Raw genomic sequence first — 24,481 nt, 5'->3', positions numbered from 1 at the left:
TTCTCTAAAAAAATAAAAGGAAATCGCAATCATACAAATATTTTTATAATACATAATCTACTTTTTTTGAAGTCGGTTAATTGGGTTATGGTTAAAAGAAAAATTAGAAAGTCAGGATAGGGGAAAGTGGCGCCTAGATGTAAAACAGCTAGGGGCACCGGCATTTTTATTTTGGCCAGGTGATAGCCTAGTTGGTTGTACGACTGCCGAGACGAATGTCCGCAGGTTCAAATCCCAAGGGCGCGCACCTCTGACTTTTATGTGTGTATTCATTGTGAATTATCGTTTGCTTTCGGTGTAGGAAAACATCGTAAGGAAACCGCCATACCTGACAATTCCTCTATAAGAATTTTGAGGGTGTGTGAAGTCTACCAATCCGCACTAGGCCAGCGTGGTGGATTAAAACCTAAAAACAATAGTGGCGGAGGCCCGTGCCCAGGAGGGGGATAGTATATAATACAGGGCTGATACTATTATAACCTGAGACTGAATCAGATTCAGATGGTTTCTAGCGTCATACTATTAAATAGTTGAGGGCGATTGTAATACATTGTTTTTTATGCATCGCTTCTTTGTCCTGATATACTATTTAAATTGTAGCCAGAAACCATCTTAATCCAGTTCACACTCCCTAAGATCAAGTTATTAACACCTTCCCAAAATTTACTGTAATTTACTATCCACGTTACTCTGTCGCTTGATGGAATTTTACAAGATCCTCGTCCTAGGAAGAATACGTAATATTAAAAAGGTCAGCACCGAATATATTTTGTACAGAACGGAATAAAGTTCATATGGTGAAATTCTTACCGTATAATAATAATTAAATCGGGTACAAAATATATTCGGATAAGTACTTTTATCAGTAAATTACCTTATCCAATTTTTTTTTTTAAATTATTATCCCAATAATATAAATAAAATAAGTTATAACCTTTTGAAATCTAGTGAAAGACATCATCATCATATACAATGATACATTGTGACATCACCAAGTGTGACATGCAGGCGTAAGAGAGAGATAAACAGATAGCCCGCCACGCGCTCAGTTTAGCTCATGGAAATATTTGAAATATGAATTAATGACCTATTTGTTTTACCAATCTTGGTGGCGTTTCCCCAGAAGTTATTCTTTTGCGTAATATTTCCTGTTCTATATACAATAATCTACAAAATCAAATAGTAATTAGACAACCGCCATGTCTAGGCGAGCAACGTGTGAAATACATCGAATTCCGTTCAGTTTATTTTTTAATTCCTATATAATGTGCAAACAAATTAACAGAAAGACTCTACCGTATTATAAAATGTACTTAAATTCTTATCATAATTTATAACACAATACATACATATGGAAGTAAAAATTTTATTACGTTAAAAGCAAAGCGCTGCAATAAAATTACGTATGTTATGGCACAGTTTATGTTATAGTTTTAAATAATACAGTATCTTTCATATTTTCTTTGCGACAATGATAACAAAGTCGTAACTCGCGTGCCATCAGCTCGTGCAATAAATATATTTTTACCCGCTGGATAGCAACATGCATTATGAAAACTAAATAGAGAATCGTCTCGACAGTTAAGGGTTTAACTGGTGTAATCACTTCACGAAATAAAAACAATAGCGTGCCCTTAACTTTGTTACACTAATTGTAACATCAGAAACAGATTTTGTTGCTAATTCTAAAGGGTTTTAATGGGGCTTTATATGTTTTTGAAATGTGAAGTAGCTTAAATGTCCATTATCAGCTACCTATCCGTGAAAGTCACAATAAGGGATTATGGTTTTGAAATCTGAAGTAGTTTATAACTCACTATCTGTCCGTCAGTCATATCAAAATCCGTCCAGGCGACAAAGAGTGCAGTTTGTTGCATCTTACATAAAAATAATCGATGCAACCGGATTTAACTAACTAGACGTCTAGATTTCCCCGGCGATTAACACAATAGAGCTGGGGGACTTGAGGTCTATTATCTAGTTGTCCAAGATACGGCACGGCCGGCCTGATTTAACGAGTGGGCTGAACGAGGTCGCATCGAGTGTGCTATAGCCTCATCTTGGAAGTATTTTATTCAATGAGATAGAGTTTCTTGTTTGAGATACCCGTGACTGCCTAATAACGGAAACAAAAATAAAGATACTAGTGCAAAAGTAGCAATACCATTCAATTACAATCCATTTTTTATCGCTGGTGGTAGGATATATTTTATATCCGCTCGAATTGCGACCACTGTACACAAGGTGTTAAAACCCACCATAGTGGTACACGTAAGTGTGTCGCGTTCCAGGATTAGCTTGTGTGCGGTTCCAACAAGCCGGCAAAATTGTATCAACTGCCGAGGGGTAATCATCTCTCGTCATTCGACATTCTATTGGGCCCCAATTCACTTACCATTAAGTGCAGGGGGTCACTTTGGCATGCTCGTATAAAAAAAAATGAACTTTTTCTTAATCGTATTCTTTATCACAGATGATCATGTCCGTTTTGAAATGCTTTGACGGAGTTGAAGAAATGAAATGATTTATTTGAATCTGTAAAATGTTATACATTATTTAGATTCCGTCAATATCTCTACCACCAGTTCGGAAAGCAGTTCTCACCAGAGAAGAACGGGCAAGAAACTCTGGTTGCTCTTTTCAATCAGTTTAGTTTAGGAAGAGTTTCCAAACCCCCTCTCTTCGGCTTACCTTAGGGCGATGGTAATAAGAGGTCCCGTTATAGTTCTTATTTGTTCAGACCAGCGGGTAGGTGATTGCATACAACAACGTCATTTAGTCCCGTGACATTTAATAATTACACTTGAAACATGTCCTGCAAACCGGAACACAGCAGTGTTTACAAAATATTGGTCGGTGGCATATTTAAACATGCAGTGCAACAGTGGAGCCTGTTCAAAAGTCACATACGATCGACCTACTAAGTGTACTACCAAGTAACTTTAACGCAATGTCAAGACATTTTGATGACATAAAAACATGAATACTGCAAGCAGTACTCATATTTTAGGAAGAATAAAATGATTAAGCACTCTTGACAAAATATTACAGATGAGACCAAAAACATAATTTGCAACAGCACTTAATAAAATTTTACATAAACGAAAATATTTTGTGATTAATAATTATTAACGACAAACATGACGTTTATCATGAGCGATGGATCAAACCATCTCGATATAAAAAAAAGTATATCGGCAAGCATAATTCCGAAAGATTTACACGATGGCAACAAGACACTCACATAAATAAAATTACTTTACCACATCGATAATTTATTTATAACTCAAATATTGATATATTCAATTACAATAAAAGTTATTCTTGGCGCCCTAATCCGAAGCTTCTTTATCACCTAGATAATCGGATGTTTTCAACATAATTTAATATTCTTTTTTATTATTAACCTTTGAACACGAAGTCAGTTCGTGCACACACTCGCCTTTCAACCCTGATGGGGTAGGCAGTCGCGTAATATATACATCTGCATCCATTTGGTAAGCATATGGCTTCCTATCATAAGATAGGAAGCAAACCTATCACAATATCGGGGATAAAATCCAAACACAGAAAGGCAGGGTTGTTTCATTGAGTGTAAATACTTACAGACCTTTTACTTACGTATGAACTTAATTATCTCTTTAAGCACAAATTAACAAGACGACAAAATGGCTAGTCTCAGCCACTAATCAGCTGCAATTGCGTTTAAAATTTCTCTTAGCTATAAGTAACTTAAATTCAAATTAGAACATGTCTTGGCGTTACACCTTTATCACCTGGAAACATTAAATTATATAACCATTTTTGCCCGCGGCTTCGCCCGCGTGAAGAAGTTTTCCGGGATAAAAGTCCCGCTATATAATTTCCCGGGATAGAAAGTAGCCTACAACCTTTCCATCGTCTTAAACTATCTATAAAAAATTTCATAAAAATCTGTTCAGTAGATTTTGAGACAATCGATTACATACAGACAGAGAGAAAAGGGGACTTTGTTTTATAATAGGTATAGAGTAAGTAATCTTTATTATGGGCAAACGAGCATACGGTTCTTCTAATGATAAGTGATCACCGGCGCCGATGAACATCTGAAATACTAAAGGGCGCAGAGTGGCATCGGCTGCCTTGTAAGAGGAAATATGCTCTTTTTTTAATATCGCCAGGTCGTATCTGTCTGGAAATGCTACTGGCGGCGCTTGGTTCCATAGTATGATAAAAAAAAATACAGATGCCACTTAACTCACTGACGCTCTTAATTCATACACCTAGTAAAGACAAGACGAGTCTTACATTCTTAATCTCTACTTTTTCTAGGTAACTTAATAATAAAAATATCAGCCTTGTATTACTGTCCTATTACTGGGCACGGACCTCCTCTACTACTGAAAGGTATTAGGCGTTAGTCCACCGCGATGGCCCAGTGCGGATTGGTAGACTTCACACACCCGCAAAATCCTTGTAGAGAACTTCTCAGGTACGCAGGTTTCCTCACGATGTTTTCCTTTACCGTTCTAATTTACTTACTGATACGATAATATAACGTTAAAACAAAGTCGGCTTCCTACTCATTTATTTCAACTTCCTACATTGTTCATCGAGAAAATGCCATTGTGATTAAGTAAGAAAATCGCCAACAAAATATGCGACGAATGTAAACAACCGAACGTTACATGATACAATCGAAATCACACCAAAAACCGTTACAATAACATTTGTGACAATGGTTGTTTAACAAACAAATTTTATTTACACTACGCAAAGAATATCAGATCATCTGATATCAGTCGTGGTGCATCTTGCGCGGTAGTACGATGTGCTGGTGGATCGTGATTATGGCTATGGTTTTGGGTGAGTACGCATTTTTTATATGAACAAAGTGACTATACCTGATTGTAAACGACGTGGGGTACTAATAGGATGTTGACTGACGAGAGATGATTATCTCTCGCCAATTGGCACTATTTTGGCAGCCTGGTATTTCTTGATATAGTAGCGATGAAAATTTAAATATGCTGAGCAGAGATGGGAATTAGTAGGTAGGACTGCAGTGCTGAGGTCTCGGGTACGGTTCCCAGGTCGAGCATTAATATTGGGTTTTCCCACTCCGTATAAGCCCGGCGTCTGAAATTTGTGCCTAATATGATGTTAGACTCGGTCCGTATCACATCATAAGACGGAATATATGGGGAAACGTAGTTTAGGTGCCACTGGTGCACCTACATCTACCACTTCGGGAATAAAAGGCGTGAGTGTGTGTTTGAATAAAGTTTATTAGACACGCTTACAGATCAATTTCTTATATTGGTTTATTATAAGCATTAACATGTAGCAGTCGGGACAGCTTATAGAAATTAACCCATAGTGATGTCTAGTATTCGTTTATTATTTCTTTATTACTTTATTCAATAACACGCAGTCATTACAAGGTACACCCAATTCGAACTTTGGACTATCCACAACAGCATACAACATAAAACATACAACTATATACTATAATTATTAATAAAATAAATTATATAATATGCATTAAAACTAATTATAAATACAATGCTGCACTTCCCGAGCCTCGAATATCTTATATTAAAATCTGCCAATCATAAAGATTATTAACGAATTGCAAGATAATGAGCTATTTTAAATGTCAATAACAAAAAACAAACCTAGATTATGACGTAAGGCATTTCGAAATATCTCTCTTTATATTGGTTATAAATAGTATGTTTATGAGCAGTGTTTTTGCATAAGAATTTGGCTTCTTTGTGTTATTTGTAACAGGTAAAATATAAACACGTGTAGTAAGTAATAATAAGTAAAACTAAAAATTCTTTAACCATAATCCAGGGATAATGCAAAATCTGCTGTGTACGCAAACACATCATACAAGTCTACAGCAAAAAGTTAGATTACTGAGCAATGGGAAATCGGGGATCAGTTCCAACATTAAAATGACAGTTTGTGTTTATATAGGTATCTTATCACTATCATGCCCAGGTAAATTATTGTACTACTGTGGCTTGCTTATACCCAAAAGTATAAAACAAAATTGTTGTCATTTATAAACGGTAAAGCCCTGTTAGTTGGTTTCGGCAATATTTACCGTGCTCTGTATGGTAAAGAGCGATGGTCAGTGGGATACAGCAATGGTTTTCAAAAATATGTTAAGTTGCTTGTCTTTATATTAATCACAAAAAAATGCAATACGCTTAATTTATCACTAACCCGTGAAAAGTTTAATACCTAGCAATTTTAAACGATCTATTTATTTATATGGGAAACATATTAAACGCTTTGACTTTAAACTATATAACTATAAACTAGTTAAAACATTTAAAATACATAAATAATAAAGTTTCCACTTATAGAAAGCTAACATACATTAGCTAGAATTGCAATGGATGAAAACTTCACTTTTGTCGCTATTTCTTAATTCAAATCAGTAATATCTATGACACAATGTCTTTATGTTTAAACGTATCGCAGTAAATAAACAATAAATAATGTAGTACATCATAAAAATATAATCGCAAACACTTTTTACTGTTACAAACAACACAACATAATAAAATATAAAAATTAATAGGTCCGTGAAAGTGTCATCTTTAAAACGCAAAAGAATGGTTATTTTGGGTGGACTTCTTGCAATTAGATATGATTACAGTTACTATTAAGAGTTCCTGTTTATATTGCCTTGTTGAAATAGAAGTGTTCCCATAGATTTCAGCCCGTGGACTAATGATGTCTGTCTATTACTACAGATATCCAATATGGATATGGATAATGGTTTCCTAGATTATAATATATTACGGTAAAGGATATGGGTATTAAAATTAATTCTCTTTCACAGAAATTGCGTCTTCAGTGTCGTACTACGGTCCGGCATGGAGCTACGACGGTAATGTCACATACTTAGATATTTCTACTCCTATATGATGAAATAGTTAATTGAAATCAGCTTTTGAGCTCAAAAATAACAGTAGATATTTAATGCTCCTTAAAACTATCGTCATTACACTCGACTTGTCCGATTTAAGAGAATACCCACCCTCCCCCGCGACATCGAGCGGTAATCTAGATGAGGTCCAAAAGAACACCAATCGGTCTTTAACCCGAAACGAAATTAATAAAATAAGTACCCAAATTAATCAGATATACCTGACCTAAGTTACTAACCTTCTCAAACTATTTTACGTACAGACGAGACGAACTGGCCCGGCAGTAAATGTAGAGAAGGCGGAAAGAGACAATCGCCCATAGACATCAGAACTACTGACGTCATTAAGGACTTCAACAGCCACTTCATCAAATACGGAGCGTTGAAGTTCATAGGATATCAGAAAGTCCTCCTGACTGGAGTCAATAACGGACATACTAGTAAGTCTCGATTATATTCATTATATAGTACGTTCCTCAAATGCTAAAGGCTAAATAGGTGCTACTGCCTTATTTATTTCTGTCACCTAACAGCAGTAGGCAAGCAATAATGTGCTTTATTTCAGAGGAATCAATAGTTACTGGACATTTTGCTTATGAAATCTTTAAAATCGTTGCTTACAATTAGCGAATGTATATAAGTAGTCGCTGTCATCTTCTCAAGCATAACATTTCAGTACAATTCAGCTGCGAAGGCGATGAGACGATCCATCCGGTTCTCACCGGCGGCCCTCTCAAGCATCAGTACAGGCTCGAACAGATGCATTTCCACTGGCTGTCGGAGCATTCTATTAACGGAATGAAGTACGTACTTTAATTGATGCTATGTCATAAGTTTAAAGGGACTTGGAGAAATGATATACCCAGGATTCGTTGCGTTGAAGATTCTGTCACTGTCATTTCTAGAAGCTATAGATATTGATTAAAAAAATGTCACAACTTAAAAAAATGGCAACGCCTGATAATATATAAATAGCAAACATTTAAAAACAGAGATTAACGTGATATCAATAAATTCATCATTGTAAAACTTGACTTCATAGTCAATTATAATTTTTCTATATCTCTTTTTTTTCTAATTCTTCTTTTTATGTCTCAACGTTACGAACTTAGTATAAAGATATGCGCTATTTTCTAATTTAACCTTCTGTCTAGTTGTTTTAAATGCGGTCTACTGTATGCCGGCGTTACTAAACAACAAGAGACTTGCGCAACTCGTTGATTTAGTTTTGTAAAAAAAATAAGAATTTATATTGCTATTACAGGTACCCGATGGAGATCCACTTCGTGCACGTGCGGTCTGATCTCACTGTGATGGAAGCATTGCAGAAGAAGGATGGTTTGGCCATCGTCGCTGTGTTCTGCCAAGTGAGTGAAATAAAAAATACTATGTCCTCTATTAGCGACGTTGCTCGCAAATTCAGCACATAGAACAATGATTTCTTATGTTTACGCAAATATTAGACATTACAAATGCAAAGACTTGGCAGCCTTCAAAACGTCGGGAGAATACTAAAATATAAAAACGATAAAATCCGAAAAATAATTTAATTGTAACAGCACATAGAAGTGGAAGTGGATCGGCCATGTGTGCAAACGGACGCACGGTCTATAGAGCAGACAGGTGCTGAAGTGGAGACCGCGATTAGGTAGACGTAGTGTAGGACGCCCTGCTACACGATGGACCAACGACTTGAAAAAGCGACGACTTGAAGGAGGCGGCAAGTATGCAGGCTGCTCAAGACCGTGATGGTTGGTGCTCACTTGAGCCTACGTTCAGCAGTGGACGACGACAAGCTGCTTGATCGATATGTCCCTTGTAAATCTCTATTACGGTTAGATGTTGTGGAACTTTAGTTCCTCATAGTTACTGATAATGTTTTATTTTACTCACTAGGTTGGACTCCTTTAGTAATGTCACCAGTCACCCAAATAAGTAGCCGCACAATTTCCAAACTTCAAATAGCCTACATTATTGTATTCTAAAACTTATTATTTTCTTCGCAAATATAAAATAAAAAGGATCTACATTACTTCACTAAAAAAGTTTAAATTCAAGTTAATGTGTATGGGAGATTTATAGTTTTAAATTTGTTGAGCTACTGAAGTTTTTATTTACAGGTGCAAAGTGACCTGGACGACTTCGACACGGAGAATACCGAGGAACTGGCGCAGACCATCCCGAGACTCCTCAACACTGGAGAGAGGCTCAGCGGCGTGCTGCTTGATATGACGTATGTATATTACATTTTATAGGGACAACGACGCATGTCAAGATTCTAAGCACTTTGATTTCTGAATATTTGTGTATACAAATTATTTGTAAATTTTGAGCTTCGTATATAGGTAGTAATACAAAATATACCTGTTGGTGAGATAGTCGCCAACGTGAGTCTATCAAACTTAGGAAGACGCCACGCTGATGACATACTTATGACCCCCTTTTTCTCGCATCCATATTTCTTTGCACCTTTGGATTATGGATATTTATAAAGAGTGAAAGTCATAATGATTCCTTACTTTTACGCGAATGTGATACATCGTTATAAGGTTTTGAGTTTTATCGCGGCTTTTGCATTGGAATTAGCAGTCGAAATCACTCCACACCAGATAACACACATCATGTTTGCCAGCACGTGCTATAAAAACTAAAAAACATTAATCACCGTGAGTTTTGATAAGAGTATTGATTAGTCGTGGTCTGCCCGACATCCTGGATTACCCGTCTCTATTGGCATGTGGGCGGAAATCGAATACTGCAGGAATTCGCGGGCCCACATCTTATAAATTTTGGGCAGGATACCGCTCATTACATGCGGTAGTACTTCATTACCAAAACCGATTGATTGTGCGTGGGTTGATTTCCACCTTTTATTCGGTTTAATTCCATTTTTGTATCTTACAGCTATTTTGAATAAACGATCCCAATCGTTTTTTCCGATTTTTCTCAAAAAACGACCAATCAGAACAAAGTTACATTTGACACGTTTACAAATGACTTATTTTGATTGGTCCTTTTTCGGAATCGGACTGAAGATTGAGATTGTGAACGATTATTGAAAAAGGGTGTTAAATGTGTTGTTTATTTATTATAAGGAACAACTCACAATACATATATCAATGCCTGATTGATACAAGGTTTCAAACAAAAATCTAAATGTTATTTCAATTACGACTCGTCACAGCATGCATTTAATACAAAATGAATGAAAGGATAAAACAGGCTAAAAAAGAGGGAGGTGATTAGCTAGATAATTATAATAAGTAGATTATATACAAAGACACTAACATTAATAATAATAATAAACCATACAGACACGAGCGCGATATCTAACGCTAGCTTATGCTAGGCTGTAGGGGAGACCTAGGAGGGTTGTGACAGAGGAGAGTTGTGACAAAGACGATTTCTCAGAACCTCCGACCGTTAGGGAACTGGCTACAGCGCACGATTGCTTCTTTAGAGAAACGCTACTCGATACTGTAAGCGCCAGTGGCGCACGGCCAGCGGTTTCGTAAGTACGACGTCTGCATGGAAAAAAAACTGAAAAGTAAGTTTTATATCAAAATTTTGATTGTATTTATATCGATACATATTATGTTCTGGTGGATTTGCAATTTTTCTTATATTTTGCGGTTTATGAAGTTTCTAAGCATGGCACTGTATTTTTGTGTTTGGATCTTGTTTCGAAATTAAGCAATATTATTTTGACCAGGTCACGATTTCTGGCACCTAGGAAAGTTGTGACAGCGTGTCACAACTCTCCTAGGCTAAGTTCATTTTCTGATTACCTTGTTTTACATGCTTTTTGCAATGTTTGTTTTCTATTTATATGTATAAATTCGTTTGTTTTATTTAATTCTTACACCCTACTTTGCCTATAAAATATGCGGTACTTAAAATTCGTCTTTAAAATGATTTTTTTGTTAGGAACTTGTTTGGGTATGGGGTTTAATGTTGAATGCTGAATTATCTATTTTTTTGTTTTAGAATGCCGTATATTTACACGCAAAGACTGATATGGGCCTCGCTAGTGTCAATATTTATGAATTGGCCTTTGAAGAAGTTGCTAATAAGAGGTCAAAGTCTTCCAAATGCCGCATCCTCTTACAATCTCAACTACATGTCTTTACATAGGTTTATTAAGAAGAAAAAGGCTTTTCAAGATAATGCAACTGATGTGGCTCCGTCTATGAGTTATATCAGTCATACGTTATTTACAGAAGACGGAGAAAATATATTATGCGATTATTTATTGACATGTGCAGCATCCAATAATGGGCTAAAAGAAACGGGAAGTATTTAAGTATTTTGCCTTTATGTTGGCACAAAATGAGAAGGCAGTAGAAGTGTAGCTCAGTGCCAGATCAAATGCAAAGTGGGTCCAGTGTCTGAAATGCAGAGGCTGGTCTCACGAAGATTGCACTGGGGGCGAGCTGCGATGTCTGTCATTTATTTATTTTTGCTTATCAGACTAGATTAATATTTTTGACTGAATTTAAAACGACTGATCTCATAAATATGTCATAAATACTTACAAAAGATTTAATGCTTGTTATGTTAATGTTTCATGTTATTGTAGTTCTTATAATTCTGTCAAAAATAAGTAAAGTATTTTTATGAAAAAAATGTTTATTTTGTTTATAATACATACAGGGTCATTTTGCCATTGCGAATGAAACCACATACTCGTCTTCATCTTTGCTGACATTGTGCCAAAAATCACACATTAATAACTAATATTTTCACGAGTAATCCTGGTTTTAGTTATCTGATTATTTGATCATTTTGTACTTTAATGCGAATATGGCGTGTATGGGGGTGTATTTCTGGCTGGAAGTATGATGTTGCCGCTGCGACGAATTCTCTTAGAGTAGTAGTAGTAGCTTTAGGACGTGTAAAATTGGAATTGCTTTTTATTAATATTTATTTTGTTCGAAACTTATACTTTTTATTTTACATCTACGGCTCAAGTAACTTACTGTAAAGTGTTATTTCCAAGTAGATGAGTATGTGGTTTCATTTAGTAAAGCGTTGTCAAAATGACCCTGTATGTAAATCTACTTGTCTATCAAATATAATCCAGAAACACAGCTGTCACAACTTACCTTTGTACCTGTCACAACTTACCTCGGTATTAGGAGAGTTGTGACAAAGGGAGTAGTTTCAGTTTTCATGGATTTTCTCAGAAATCATATACCTTTTATTTACTTTAATGACTGTTTTAAAAACGGTAAGGACTGAGCTATGATGAGGCATACAGTTCATAATCGTGGTATATTTCTTTCTTGAGATATGTTCATTTAAGTAAAAATTGTCACAACCTTCCTAGGTCTCCCCTAATAGGTGCTATTCAGTATTTTGTTGTAGTAGACGCAATCAAGGTTACATGATAATATCCATGATATTATAATATGTATCACGCCGACTCAACACTAATAAGTTTTATTAATAAACATGATAAGAAAGTAATTATTGTCTACAACGGCCACACGATGCCTTATCTATCTAATATTTTCGCAGGAAGCTTCTAAGTCCAAACAGATACAACTACTTCACGTATGCGGGCTCGCTGACGTCTCCGGAGTGCAATGAAGTCGTCATTTGGATAATATTCGAGTCTCCGATCTACATGTCAGATGCACAGGTAAATTTACAACTGCCGTCGAGGGCAGGTATCTAACACGACTATGTCTGGACTCTGGAGCAAGCATCTATCTTGCTTAACGCCAGGGATAGTCAAGTTGTGAAGATTCAAAGGGGTAAGGCGAAGATCCATAATTGTTGATGATATTATTAAGAATCTTTTGTATGGGAATATATGTAGAAAAGTGTTGTTTTTAGAATTTTTAGGCAATGTTTTAATTTTTCTCTCCGCACAAACTACCTCGTACTTCAAGGAATATTATAAAGAAAAGAATTATCGAAATCGGTTCAACTGCTCCCGAGATTTGCGCTTGCAAGACATTCAGCGATTCATTTTTATATTATAGATATACCGAATAACCTTCTTACCTATAAAATACCTAATTAGCAAAGCCAAATACCAAACAGATTATAAATAAAATTAACGGATAATGAGCAATGAATAATAACTTATTAATTTGGAAACTGATTAAATCTTTTTGACGTCAATCTGATTTTTAGCCACAAATAGTCTGATGCGCGATATGTAAACTTATAGGTGACTAAAGCAGTCATTTGATTTCGTCATGATTAAAAATAATACAAAGATATTATGAACTTTAAACCTAATCAAAACAAGGCACTGTGATTTAATTATTTATCTATATATATAAAAATAATTGGCTAAATTAAACTCTAATTAATTTGTGTCCTTTATATGTTAATTTGTAGATTTAAGTCCATTACCATTTCGAGTATATTCAAATTGTAAGTCCGATATTGATCTTAATTTTGTATTCATCGACTCGCCACGCTCATCTCTTATCACAGAACGGAATATTATATACAAAAAAAAACATGGAAAGTAAACAGGAAGATGAATGCATTAGTTAGCCTCTATCTGTCCTTTTGAGAATCTTTGAAGTCGGTCCCACATGACTGAGGATCGTGGTCATCATTGGATATACCGCATCTAGAGCGGATTATTTATTTCCACCGCTTTCTATTCGTTACATCTTCAACTAATTTGTGGAACTTGGTGGCAGACGAGTCTTTGATCTGGTCTGTTCATCGGGTTGGTGCTCGGCATCTAGAACGTTTGTCTTCGGTATCGCCAACGATGACAAGTTTCTCCAGAAGGATAAAGGGTGTGGACATACATTGTTGATACTTTCAGTACCGCATGTTCGGCAAGGTTGGCGTGGGTCGGCACAACTTCCGCAGCCTGCAAAAAGTCAGTAATCACCTGGTGTTCTGCCCGCCCGCCAGCCACATCAACACGCCGCAAATCGTCATCTTCTTCGAGAGCGTTGTTAAACTCGTTGCTGAGTTCTTCAAGAATGTTACAAGGTAACTCTATATTTCATACTTACATGTTATTGATGGTATTTGAAAACAAAAAACATACATCATAGCTTTATCCGTAAGGCAAAGACAACTAGGGTACCCGCTTTTCGGCGTTCCATTCCTTGAAATAGGGGAGGTCTACCAGCATTTCCGGAATATTGCGACGAAAATCCCCATATCACACTGTCCGACCCGAGATTCTACTTAAAGAGATAGATTTAAAACAGATTTTGATTTAAAAATCTAAGGAATTAGTAAATAATATTGTGTTAATTGAAGGTCATAATGTAATCTCAGTATGAAATCAAATTAATAGGTGTAAATCAGATTAATATATTAATCCCAATGTTTTGTTACAGTTATATGGCAAAAGGACTTAAATCGCGATAACGAAAATTAGTTTGTATTTTTTTAATAAAAATATAAAACCACCTCTTTTGTTTAATTTTACCCGAAATAAAAAAAAACACGTTATTGTATAATTATTTATTTAAATTAAATTAACTTTACACGCTCTCACACTCGCGCAGTTATGCTAACAATTTAACAAAAACAAAGTTATCACATACATCCTAGCGGTATTTTATACGGGTGCATGTCCACGCGGAGAAGATAAGAGAGGAGCAGAGCTGTGCAAATTTGACCAATAGTATAGGATAGTTGAGGACTTTTTTCATTCAAAATTAATCTGAAAAAAAATCAAAATCCACGCAATAATAAAAAAGTTATAAAGCTTTGAAATTTGGTGGAAAGGGAAGCTGTCAAATGACATGGTAGTGAAATGTGACGTCACCTAGTACCACCAGCCATAACGCTGCGTGAGTGAGAGAAGGACAGCGCGATATCCCTACCACGCGTCCACTTTTGCTCACAACAATATTTCAAATATGAACAACTGCTTTATTTTTCAACCAATTATGATTCTGATTTCAGAGAAGAATTTATTTTTCATATTATTTTGTTACAATTATAAAATAATAAACTAACTCAAGCACAGGAAATTACCCTACTGCTTAAAATGCAAATTTTGCTCCGATCAGCTTCAGCCGACATGGGTTTGCGAAATAGGGTTTGGGAATTGATATTATGACATGGACGTGGTAGTCTGATTTCTGATAAAAAGATTTTATTATTTAATATATCATGTTTGTCACTCTCCATCTCGCAATAAGTAAGTATGCAAAAATATGTGAACATGCGACACCACTCCGACCGACATGATTGCAAGAAATAAATTATAATATTTCTGACCAACTGAGTAAACCATTTCAATGTAAAAATAACAATTTGTACATATAAAATCATCGACAATCATTCGAACATACTCGTGAATCGAAACAAAATACTAATGGAACTACATAAATACATTATAAATATTGATAGCAAGTGATTTTACTTAGCATTTTGATAATTTTATCTATCTTGCCCCGAACACAGTACAATAACATAGCACCGTGTATTTAAAAATGGATGACGTTGCTATTTTTTCGGACAGGCGTCACTTACCATAATTTTTTTTTTTTGTACAGTCTCGGCTGGTTCATTCAACTGCACCTGATGGTAAGTGGAATGGGGTCCAATAGAATATCGACTGACGAGAGATGATTATCCCTCGGCATCGACATAATTATGCCGACCTATGGAACCAGATATACACAGGCTGATCCCGGAACACAAAAAACTTACGTGGGTCATTATGGCAGGTTTTAACACCTTGTGTACGGTGGTCGCTATCCGGGCGGATACAAAATATATCCTACTACCAGGAACTACGAGTCTCCTAGTTGTATCAGGCCTACTGACCACGGACGCATGTTCGTCATTATACGATTAATGTACGTCTACTTGCAGCTTACATAAAAAAACTATGAAATTGTCGATAACGCGATACAGACGCCCGCGTCGCGAAGATCAAACTTCATGACGCATGCCGAGTGCCTCATCGCATACATCAAGTGAGCCCACGTGTGCATTTTTTATTTATTTTTTAAATCCTTCCATATGGGCTAACACATTCTCTCATATTGATGTTTCGTTTTTGTAATAGTGGTGATATACTTTGCAATAAATTCTGTAGTCTTACTCTTTCTATAAAACAATCTACAGTTTATGTTTCGTTCTACATATAGATACGCCAAAATAACACCATCGTCATTCAAAGGCATTGTCACAAATGATTTAAACGTACGCATGATACGCTTCGTGGACACACTTCAATAGGCTGGTCTGTAGAAGCTGCACGGCATATTTTAAAGCGTTTATGAAGCTACGCCTCCGTGGACAGTAAGCATAAGGATCCATTTCGAGTTTGAAATTATCGACAATTTCGTTCAACATAAATACACCACAGAAAGCCTAACATGTTACACGGTATAACACTTTATCTATAGAATAATATACAAAATTATCGATAAATTTGCATTTATAAAATACATAGAATGATTTTATACACCATATTAACATATCATCCATTAGCATTACAAATTGTCGTCAATTTTATCGATAAAATACAAAAGTATCGATAATTCTGCACATTAAATACCCCTGATTATCTACGTAAGAAGGAATACGTAATTTATACAACTATACACATTATGTACAAAACGGATGACTACGCGCTGTTGACGAGATCTTTGAGTTTCTTCTCGATGTACTGCACGCGCGTCACTAGCTTGTCTTTAGGGTTGAATTCTGTGTACGGAATCTGTAGTACTTTGTAGCCCTGTGGGGGAAATTTTAGACGTTAAATACCTAGGAATTGGTTTTATTTTTATCGATATTAATCTTTGGAGTGCTTTTAATATTCTACTCCATCCTAGAAAGCAGGGTAAATTATTGTCATATATTTACCGTCAATCAACACAGAAAACCATATTCTTTGCTCATTGCACTTTCCTAAATTTATGAGTGACATTAAATAAAAACTTAAGTTTTTGTGCAAATTTATATAGTGTTTACCTTAAGCTGCAATAGCCTGGTGTAGAACTGGTTGATGCCGAGCGGTACCGCGGTCTTCCGCGTCATGTCGTGGTAGTCCAACCCCAGCACTGCTATCCGGAATATTCTGTACAAATTAAGGGCATATCACAAACATTTCAAACCATAACACTAAAGTTTCTTGTCCATTCTTTAGAGAATACTGCTTCCCAAACTGGCGGTAGAGTAATTTTTTTTTATCTTTATTTAAGGAGCTTGGCCGTTATTTCACGACTACTCACTTTTGGTGATATCAAAATATTTTTTTTAATAAAACCCTACCTTCTTCCGATAGAGGAACCGAACAAAATACTATTTATGCTGCCCACATGTAGCATTTTAACAGTTAAAAAAAAAGGTATTTTTTTTTAATAAAAGGCAATTAATTAGGCTATGATATTAATTGTCAAGTTGATGAACAATCAGCCATTATATTGTACTATAACGTATACCTGTCATCATTAGCAGCTTTCTCTAATGGCACCGGATGGCATTTGGCGTCAACGGCGAACTCGGCGTCTGAAACCAATCGTAACACGATCACATTATCTGTATTTACGAACATCAAAATACTTATCGTCGCAAGAACCCGAAGCCGTCTATAATGTGTCAAGAACCATGTATGAGGTGTACGTGTACATATTGTTAGGAAAACCCTACCGATCACCGAATGTCTATCATATCTCAGACTAGGTTGTAAGACTGATGAACCCTAGCAAACTACTTATAGTCCATGAATATTAGTCAAATGAGAGCAAGAATCTCGAAATGAGAGATAGTCAGCTACAAACTTGTATAAATCTTTATTTACATATATTCCAAGGTCAAAGGTAAAAAATCGTTTTTATTATCTTTGACCTTGGAAAATCTGTAGTCGCGGACACCCTACGATAAGTAGGTTTTGAGATAAGTTTTAGGATACCAAAATAAAGGTATATACAAGTTTATAGCTGACTACCTTCCATTCCGAGATGAACCCCTAATATTCCTGGACTATTAAGCTAAGTCATTATTTCCCTTTCTCCACAACAATAAATAGCAGAACGGCTCACCATACAAAAACCCCATGCCGGAATCGCAATTCTTCTTCAAAAACGCCTCGGCAGAGACCAAGCTTTTGAAGGTGTCCATGATCGCGTGCACGTACAACGCCTTCTCCTTGGTGTGGAGCAGCGGCACGCCCACCGCCACGTCGGGCGCCAGCCGCGCCTCCGCCCCCGCCCCGCCCGCCGCGCGCAGCTGCAGGCACGCGTCGATCGACATGAGCTTGCGGCGGGACGGGATCGGGATCTCTGGAAGTTATCGAAGGCATTCATTTAGATCAGCGGTCGGCAATCTTTAGGTAGGCAAACGCCACAAGCTAGCAAAATTAACTAAAGGCGGGCCATAAGTATAACATTAAACCTAGAAACCCTTTAGATGCGCTTACTCTTAATTTAATACATTTGTTTTGATGTTTAAGCCTTATTACAATTGATTTAGATAATTGCAATATCAAAAATGTATATAAAAAGGTAGATATGTCATTATCGACGATAGCCTATTTGAGAGTCGAACGGACTACCAAGACGAATGTGGGCAAGTTCAAAACCCAAAGGCACGCACCTCTAACTTTTCAAAAGTTATGTAAGTATTTGTTGTGAATTATCGCTTGCTTTGACAGTGAAGGAAAACATTGTGAGGAAACTTGCATACCTGAGAAGTTTTTCATAATAATTTCGGAGGTTTGCCGTCACGTCGGCGTCGTGGACTAGGGCCTAAAGCCTCTTAGTAAGAGTGATATTATTATTATACCATTAGAACGAACAATTTCGACTAGAAAATGTCCCTATTGGAATGTTTGCGTACACCATATATAAATGACAAATACAAGATGTCTTTGTTTTTTGTGCTAGTTAAAAATCACATGACGCGGCAAAGTCCAGAGTAGATCTAAAAATAAGTAATAATATGGGCCAATGAAAGATCTAAAAATCCGAAATCATGATGGTATGTCTTATAAAATGTGGAATGGCTGACGCCGAGCACGCTGGATGAGTCCTGTATGACAGGTATTTTAACAATGTACAAGTCCTACTCAGTTCTGTACAAGGTACGAATGTTCCCCTCCCTTTTACCTCCAGCTGACAACAACTTCTCAATGAACTCCGGGCGCAGCGTGGAAACCAGGTGATGCTGCTCGGCCTTGTCCAGAGTTAGAAGAGAGAACACCAGGTCTAGCCACATTGAAGGCTTCACCATCTCTTCCTCTTTGAGCGCCAGGGCTGCCTGAAAAGTCGACACAATAAGATGTATTCGAATAGAGGTGTGATCGCGTTTTTATCGATACAAAATCAATGTATCGATAATTGAGAAACACGCATTATGAAAGCTAGTATGTTAGTTTTCATTTAGTAATGACTTAAATATACATGTAGGTCACAATCAGTGTAGAGCAAAAAGTAATTACAAATTAACGATTACGATTACAAAATGTAATTCGGACTGTGATTACAAATTTCTCGGAAAAGTAATCCCAAAATTCGATTAATGTTTACTATAATTACCGATTAATATAACAAAATGTTATTGTAAACGTTAATGGATTATTTATTTGATTATGTCTAGTTTTGTTTCTCACGTATGCATCTTGAGAAAGTGAAATGGAACAAGAATTTTTCACAATATACGAAATAGAGTATAGAGTTCGAATTTTTATTTTAGTAGTGAGATTGTTAACCACATACTTTTATTTTAATTAAGCTTTCGGGAAACATACAATAATCAGGTTTTAGGCAATATACTAACACTTTAAATTAGATTTTAAAACAAATAACTTTTCAAACATGAACAAACGTGGAAATAACACACAAAAGTAAACATGTAATTGCAATTACTAATTGAAATTACGAAGTGAAAACCGGTTAAAGCGACATTGAAGGGACCACCGTATCTCGACGCTATATCCGATAGTCGTTATAAACGATACTCTTTTATGCATTTATTTAAAGGGACCTTACTAATCAGTTTTTATAACCGATGCGTCGCTATAACCGGAGTCCTTATAACCGGTTTCTACTGTACATACATAATTACAAGTAATTGGGTTTAAACATGTTATCCTGACTAATAAGTAATCAATTACACCCTACAGTGGACTCACTACCAAACACCAACAATTTTATTCCAACCAAGCAAAAAGAATGAAGAAATATTTGGTCCGATTGTAATCGGTACCTTACTTACGTAATAACAGTAGCAACAATGCATAACTTTAAATCACACAACACTGCAAGGCACTTTAAACCATAATGCCTAGTTATTATACTGACTATCCCTTACCTCAAACAGAGCGTCACTCTGAGGCGGCACATAGTCCACGGTTGCCAGAGTTACCACGGCGGAGGCGATATCACTCGGTCTGCATATAGTCAGGTTGCTCTGTAACCAATCCGTGATGGCCCCCAGCGCGGCCTCGTGCCGGTACTTCATCAGCCCGAGTGAGACCATCACGGAGGTCACCACTGCTGGACGCTCTTTGTTCGATGGCAGACAGGTCATGACGTCACTGAAATATAAGTTTTGTTAGCTTAATCTTATTGTTGCTCATTATGTATCCATACAGAGTTTTTTTAGACTTAGATCTTTACAATCTAGTTAAAAAAATACATCTTCCGCCTTATTACAAAACAAAGACTAACTATAGTACCGGGTTTAGTACCAAGTTTAAACTATGGACTAAGAAAAATGGTATTACAAAACCGAGTTTATCGCTAGTCCGAGGACTATCTGTGGTACTAAAGTTAAACCGCCGTGACCCCTAGTTTAAGTCCAGTACTAACCTCGAAATATCAAATTTCAAAGTTGATAATTGTGTTTAGAGAACCAAATATAAACTAAAATAGAAAAAATAAAAAAGAAAAATTTTAATTGGTATAACTAAAATATACGTAACGTAAGTGATTCCACAACAAAAACAATTACACTTGTGATGCTGTTGCCGTGCCTAAATTGTTTTAAAAGAACAACGTTTCTTTATGTTACTTGAAGTGATATTAATCAAAATCATAAATAAACCGAAATGTAAACATTTTGATAATGTTCAAATATGCGCGCCGCACACTTCATTCCATTGTACACTAGCTTAACAAGCCAACAGTGAATTAACACAAAACCAAGCCATTTTAAATTATTCAGCTTTAAGATATATTTAAATAGCAAAATAGTATATATTTAGCATCATCATCATTATCTAAATCACATTTTATTAAACATTTTGCCCTTCGTTTTATACATACTTATGTTAAAAGGAACGGTGCGTCAAACGCGGAGTGAATGAATCAATGAATTACGGTAATTTTTTGCTTATACTCTGTGGATACGAATTAAATCAGGGACTATCTTCGGTACTAGTTAATCCTCGGTTGATCTTGGATTTGTAATAAGAATGAATTTTAGTCCGAGTACTAACTTTAATACCGTAACAAACCTAGACTTTTTAGTCTTGGTTTAAACCCAGTACTAACCTATCTTTTTGTAATAAGGCGGCTTATGTTCAAATCAGTTTTATTTGCTTATGTATTCATACTATCAGTATAATATAGTTCAGAGGATTTCGCAAAAGAAGTACTTGAAAATATTTTCACCTTCTATACAACTAAATTGACTCATAGAAAAAATTATCTTGAAACATACTACCATACCTTCAGTGCAACTACATTTGCTTGAAGGAAAAGTTATCTTAAAACATACCATGATATAATTATTTGTACAAAAATATCTACACATACTTGCATATCCTATCCAACAGCACTGGATCTGGAAAGTTCAATGAAGCCATAGAGAACAGTATATCAGCTGATTTCTTGAGGTCAATGACTTCCACCTGTTTGTTAATGTTGTGTGATAGCGCGTGCAGCAGCGGCGTGCTGCGGCGACCCTTCTGCTGCAGAGCTTTCATTACCTAGAGAAGAGTTTCATGAAGGAGTTGTAAAACAATCTTTATCTTCAAAACTGCAATACTTTAAAACTTCATATTGATCTCTCCTAACCGAAACACTTTTAATGGTCATAGAATTTCTTAAAAAATGACAGCAGCATTTACCCAAATGTAAGCATTTATATAATATGGTCTATAGTTAAGTTATTTTAAATATATTTAGGACACGGCCTTGAATAAAATATCAATTAATACAAAATACAGTGCAACCGGTTATAGCGACATCGAAGGGATCACCGAATCTGAACGCTATATCCGATAGTCGTTATAAACAATACGCGTATCATATGCATTTATTTAAAGAGACTACTCGTTATAACTGGTGTGTTGCTATAACCGAAGTTGTTATAACCAGTTTCTACTGTATATAGATCTGAAGTCCTGATCCAAAAATAGAACAACAAACCTTAACCATCTGAGGTAAAGTCAGATTGGCGATCAACCGAGCAGCCTCATCATCCCCAGTGATGCCTAACACCGTGCTCAGGTCTTCGGCCATGGTGAGGGAGCTGACAGCCTGCGCCGTCGAGGTCCTCGCCAAGATCCGACACAACTTGAGGAACCGAGGGTCCTTCTCAAAGTCTGTTAACTTCACTTTGTTGACGCTAGACCATTCTGATAGCATTGAGACCATCTGCAAAAATATGTGACCCATGGCAAACAAATAGTATTTACTTTTATGCCCTATTGTATCCCATTGACTTTCTTCTTTCTCGGGCATAATTAGATGCTGGTTTTGGTGGGGTATGGTATTTAAGTGATCTAGTTACACTTTCATATGTTTTCAAAACCTTTCAACTTCAACTTCAAGTTTAATGTTCAACTAGCTTTTGCTCGCTCCCGACCCACAAAAAAACAGGATTCAAGTCACACTATATATACTCTTTTCCCAGTATAAAATGTAGCCTATGTCCTTGCCAGGTTCTCAAGCTATCTCAATACCAGATTTCATTGAAATCAGATGAATGGTTTAGCTGTGAAAGCCAAACATACAGACGGACAGAGTTACTTTCACATTTATAATATACATAGTGATAAGTCTCTCCTTGTAAAGTATACCGCTTATGATAACCTAGAAAAACATTAGTAGTAAGCAAAAATGTCACTACTATGGATTCAACAAACAACATATAGAACTGCCAATTATACATAGAAAATATGTAGCACCCAGCATGTTCAAATTATATTATATTACTATGTGTAACATAACAGAAAATAGTCTATACAAATGATTTCTACTGTACCCTCAAATTTCAAATACCAAAAATACCTTTAAAGCGTGCCTCCGTGACACTACAGGATTCTCAGCTATAACCAGCAGACTGTTCACATCTGACGCATTCGCAATCTGACCCTCTATTATCATCTGGCGGCTTTGCTTGACTGATTTGGGGCTTGGCTTTTTCGGTCGCTCCTCCGTGTCTATTGTATTTAATGATGCAAATGCTGCTCGTACTAAACCTGCAATTTTTTTTTTCTTTATGAATACCTAGATGAATTTCTTAATTAATTTATTTCTATTTATGAATGAAAAAAATGATGCTAAAAGAAACTTTGAATAGGAATAATTTCAAGATTGAAAGTTCTTTAGATTAAAACTTTGGCCTAGTTGTATACATCACTTTTCTTAAGCAAATCAAACTAAAGTTGGCTTGCACAACCTGTCATTATATAAATTTTAATTAAATGTGTTTAGCACTAATTATGTTTAATAAGTCTTTGTGCAAGCCAGCCTTAGTACTTTAAACTAATATTTCTTATACATTAAAATTAATATAACCAACCATTTGATATAAATTGCACTATAATTGACATAATAATCAGAAATAGCTTAGAGGTAGTTTTGGATTTGTTTTAATTTATATCTAACCCAAACTGTTTAATTGTGTAAGAAATTACCTGAATTTTCGGTGCTTTCTGCTTTAGAGTTATTATCTGCAAAGTTTTTAGTTTCTCCTTTATTGGTTTTATACATCTGCGTCCCAGGAGTGGTATACTTTCTTACGTGCGCTCTGGTACCTAACCTCCAAATACTTGAACAGCTGAATTTCAACATCTGCAATTAATAAATATAAATATAAACCTATATTATTCAAGAATAGTAATAACAGGGATATTACTTAGTTTTTCTACACTAAACGTTAGAGAATCAAGGTAAAACCGATCAAAATACACTGTCTTACATCACGGCACAATATTAATTTAAGTAATGATATCATTGGTCCGGTGCATTTTATGAGTAAATACGTTATCATATATGTACCTTTTCGGTAAAATATATTAGTTTTTGATAAAAATAAAGAGTTTTTAAAACATTTACAGCACGAATTGTATTTATCTATTTGACAAATAGATGCCAGTGTTGCGAGTTGCATAATATTACATAGTTCACAGTGGTCAAGTTCACATTATACAGCTCTCACAAATGATCAACTTATGGACCTTGCAAACACAAAACTATTTTATTATGTAAAAATAAAACGCTCCTTATAGGTGCATTCAAACTATGCAGTCGTAATCCTGCCTTGTACTATCATGATGCTCCGAAATGGCTATGCATTTCATATGCTATTCATTATAAATTTCATTTTTCATGTTATTCTTTGCGATATTTTCCATTTCTTAGCCTT

The 24,481-nt window shown here is 35.8% G+C and overlaps 2 protein-coding genes across 2 annotated transcripts; one reads left to right on the top strand and one right to left on the bottom strand.

Annotated features, from left to right (window-relative positions):
- Positions 1 to 4,460: 4,460 nt before the first annotated feature.
- Positions 4,461 to 14,399, top strand: LOC115442250 (carbonic anhydrase 1). The gene is made up of 9 exons (XM_030167258.2): positions 4,461 to 4,845; positions 6,842 to 6,889; positions 7,192 to 7,368; positions 7,605 to 7,731; positions 8,193 to 8,295; positions 9,049 to 9,161; positions 12,449 to 12,572; positions 13,728 to 13,900; positions 14,257 to 14,399. The coding sequence occupies exons 1-9, from the start codon at positions 4,809 to 4,811 to the stop codon at positions 14,285 to 14,287; spliced, it is 933 nt and encodes a 310-aa protein (XP_030023118.1). The 5' UTR covers positions 4,461 to 4,808; the 3' UTR covers positions 14,288 to 14,399.
- On the bottom strand, positions 14,372 to 24,273 carry LOC115442258. Its single transcript, XM_030167268.2, has 11 exons — positions 24,115 to 24,273; positions 23,751 to 23,907; positions 23,122 to 23,312; positions 22,258 to 22,485; positions 21,643 to 21,815; positions 20,195 to 20,420; positions 18,991 to 19,141; positions 17,926 to 18,165; positions 17,326 to 17,392; positions 16,856 to 16,961; positions 14,372 to 16,619 (listed from the first exon to the last, which is right to left on the bottom strand). The coding sequence occupies exons 2-11, from the start codon at positions 23,905 to 23,907 to the stop codon at positions 16,509 to 16,511; spliced, it is 1,650 nt and encodes a 549-aa protein (XP_030023128.1). The 5' UTR covers positions 24,115 to 24,273; the 3' UTR covers positions 14,372 to 16,508.
- Between the last annotated feature and the right edge of the window lie 208 nt (positions 24,274 to 24,481).

The sequence above is a fragment of the Manduca sexta genome, chromosome 21 (genome assembly GCF_014839805.1).
Source record: "Manduca sexta isolate Smith_Timp_Sample1 chromosome 21, JHU_Msex_v1.0, whole genome shotgun sequence".
NCBI classification, from domain to species: domain Eukaryota; kingdom Metazoa; phylum Arthropoda; class Insecta; order Lepidoptera; family Sphingidae; genus Manduca; species Manduca sexta.
The sequence above is the reverse complement of the archived record's forward strand: the minus strand, read 5'-3'. Positions and strand labels throughout refer to the sequence as shown.

Coding starts and splice junctions, on each gene's coding strand:
- LOC115442258 (XM_030167268.2), bottom strand. CDS start 23,907: ATGTTGAAATTCAGCTGTTCAAGTATTTGGAGGTTAGGTACCAGAGCG. Junction 23,313..23,750: donor AGAAAGCACCGAAAATTCAG/GTAATTTCTTAC, acceptor AAAAAATTGCAG/GTTTAGTACGAGCAGCATTT. Junction 21,816..22,257: donor CTTTACCTCAGATGGTTAAG/GTTTGTTGTTCT, acceptor ACTCTTCTCTAG/GTAATGAAAGCTCTGCAGCA.
- LOC115442250 (XM_030167258.2), top strand. CDS start 4,809: ATGTGCTGGTGGATCGTGATTATGGCTATGGTTTTGG. Junction 12,573..13,727: donor TCTACATGTCAGATGCACAG/GTAAATTTACAA, acceptor TGATACTTTCAG/TACCGCATGTTCGGCAAGGT. Junction 13,901..14,256: donor TTCTTCAAGAATGTTACAAG/GTAACTCTATAT, acceptor GTTTTGTTACAG/TTATATGGCAAAAGGACTTA.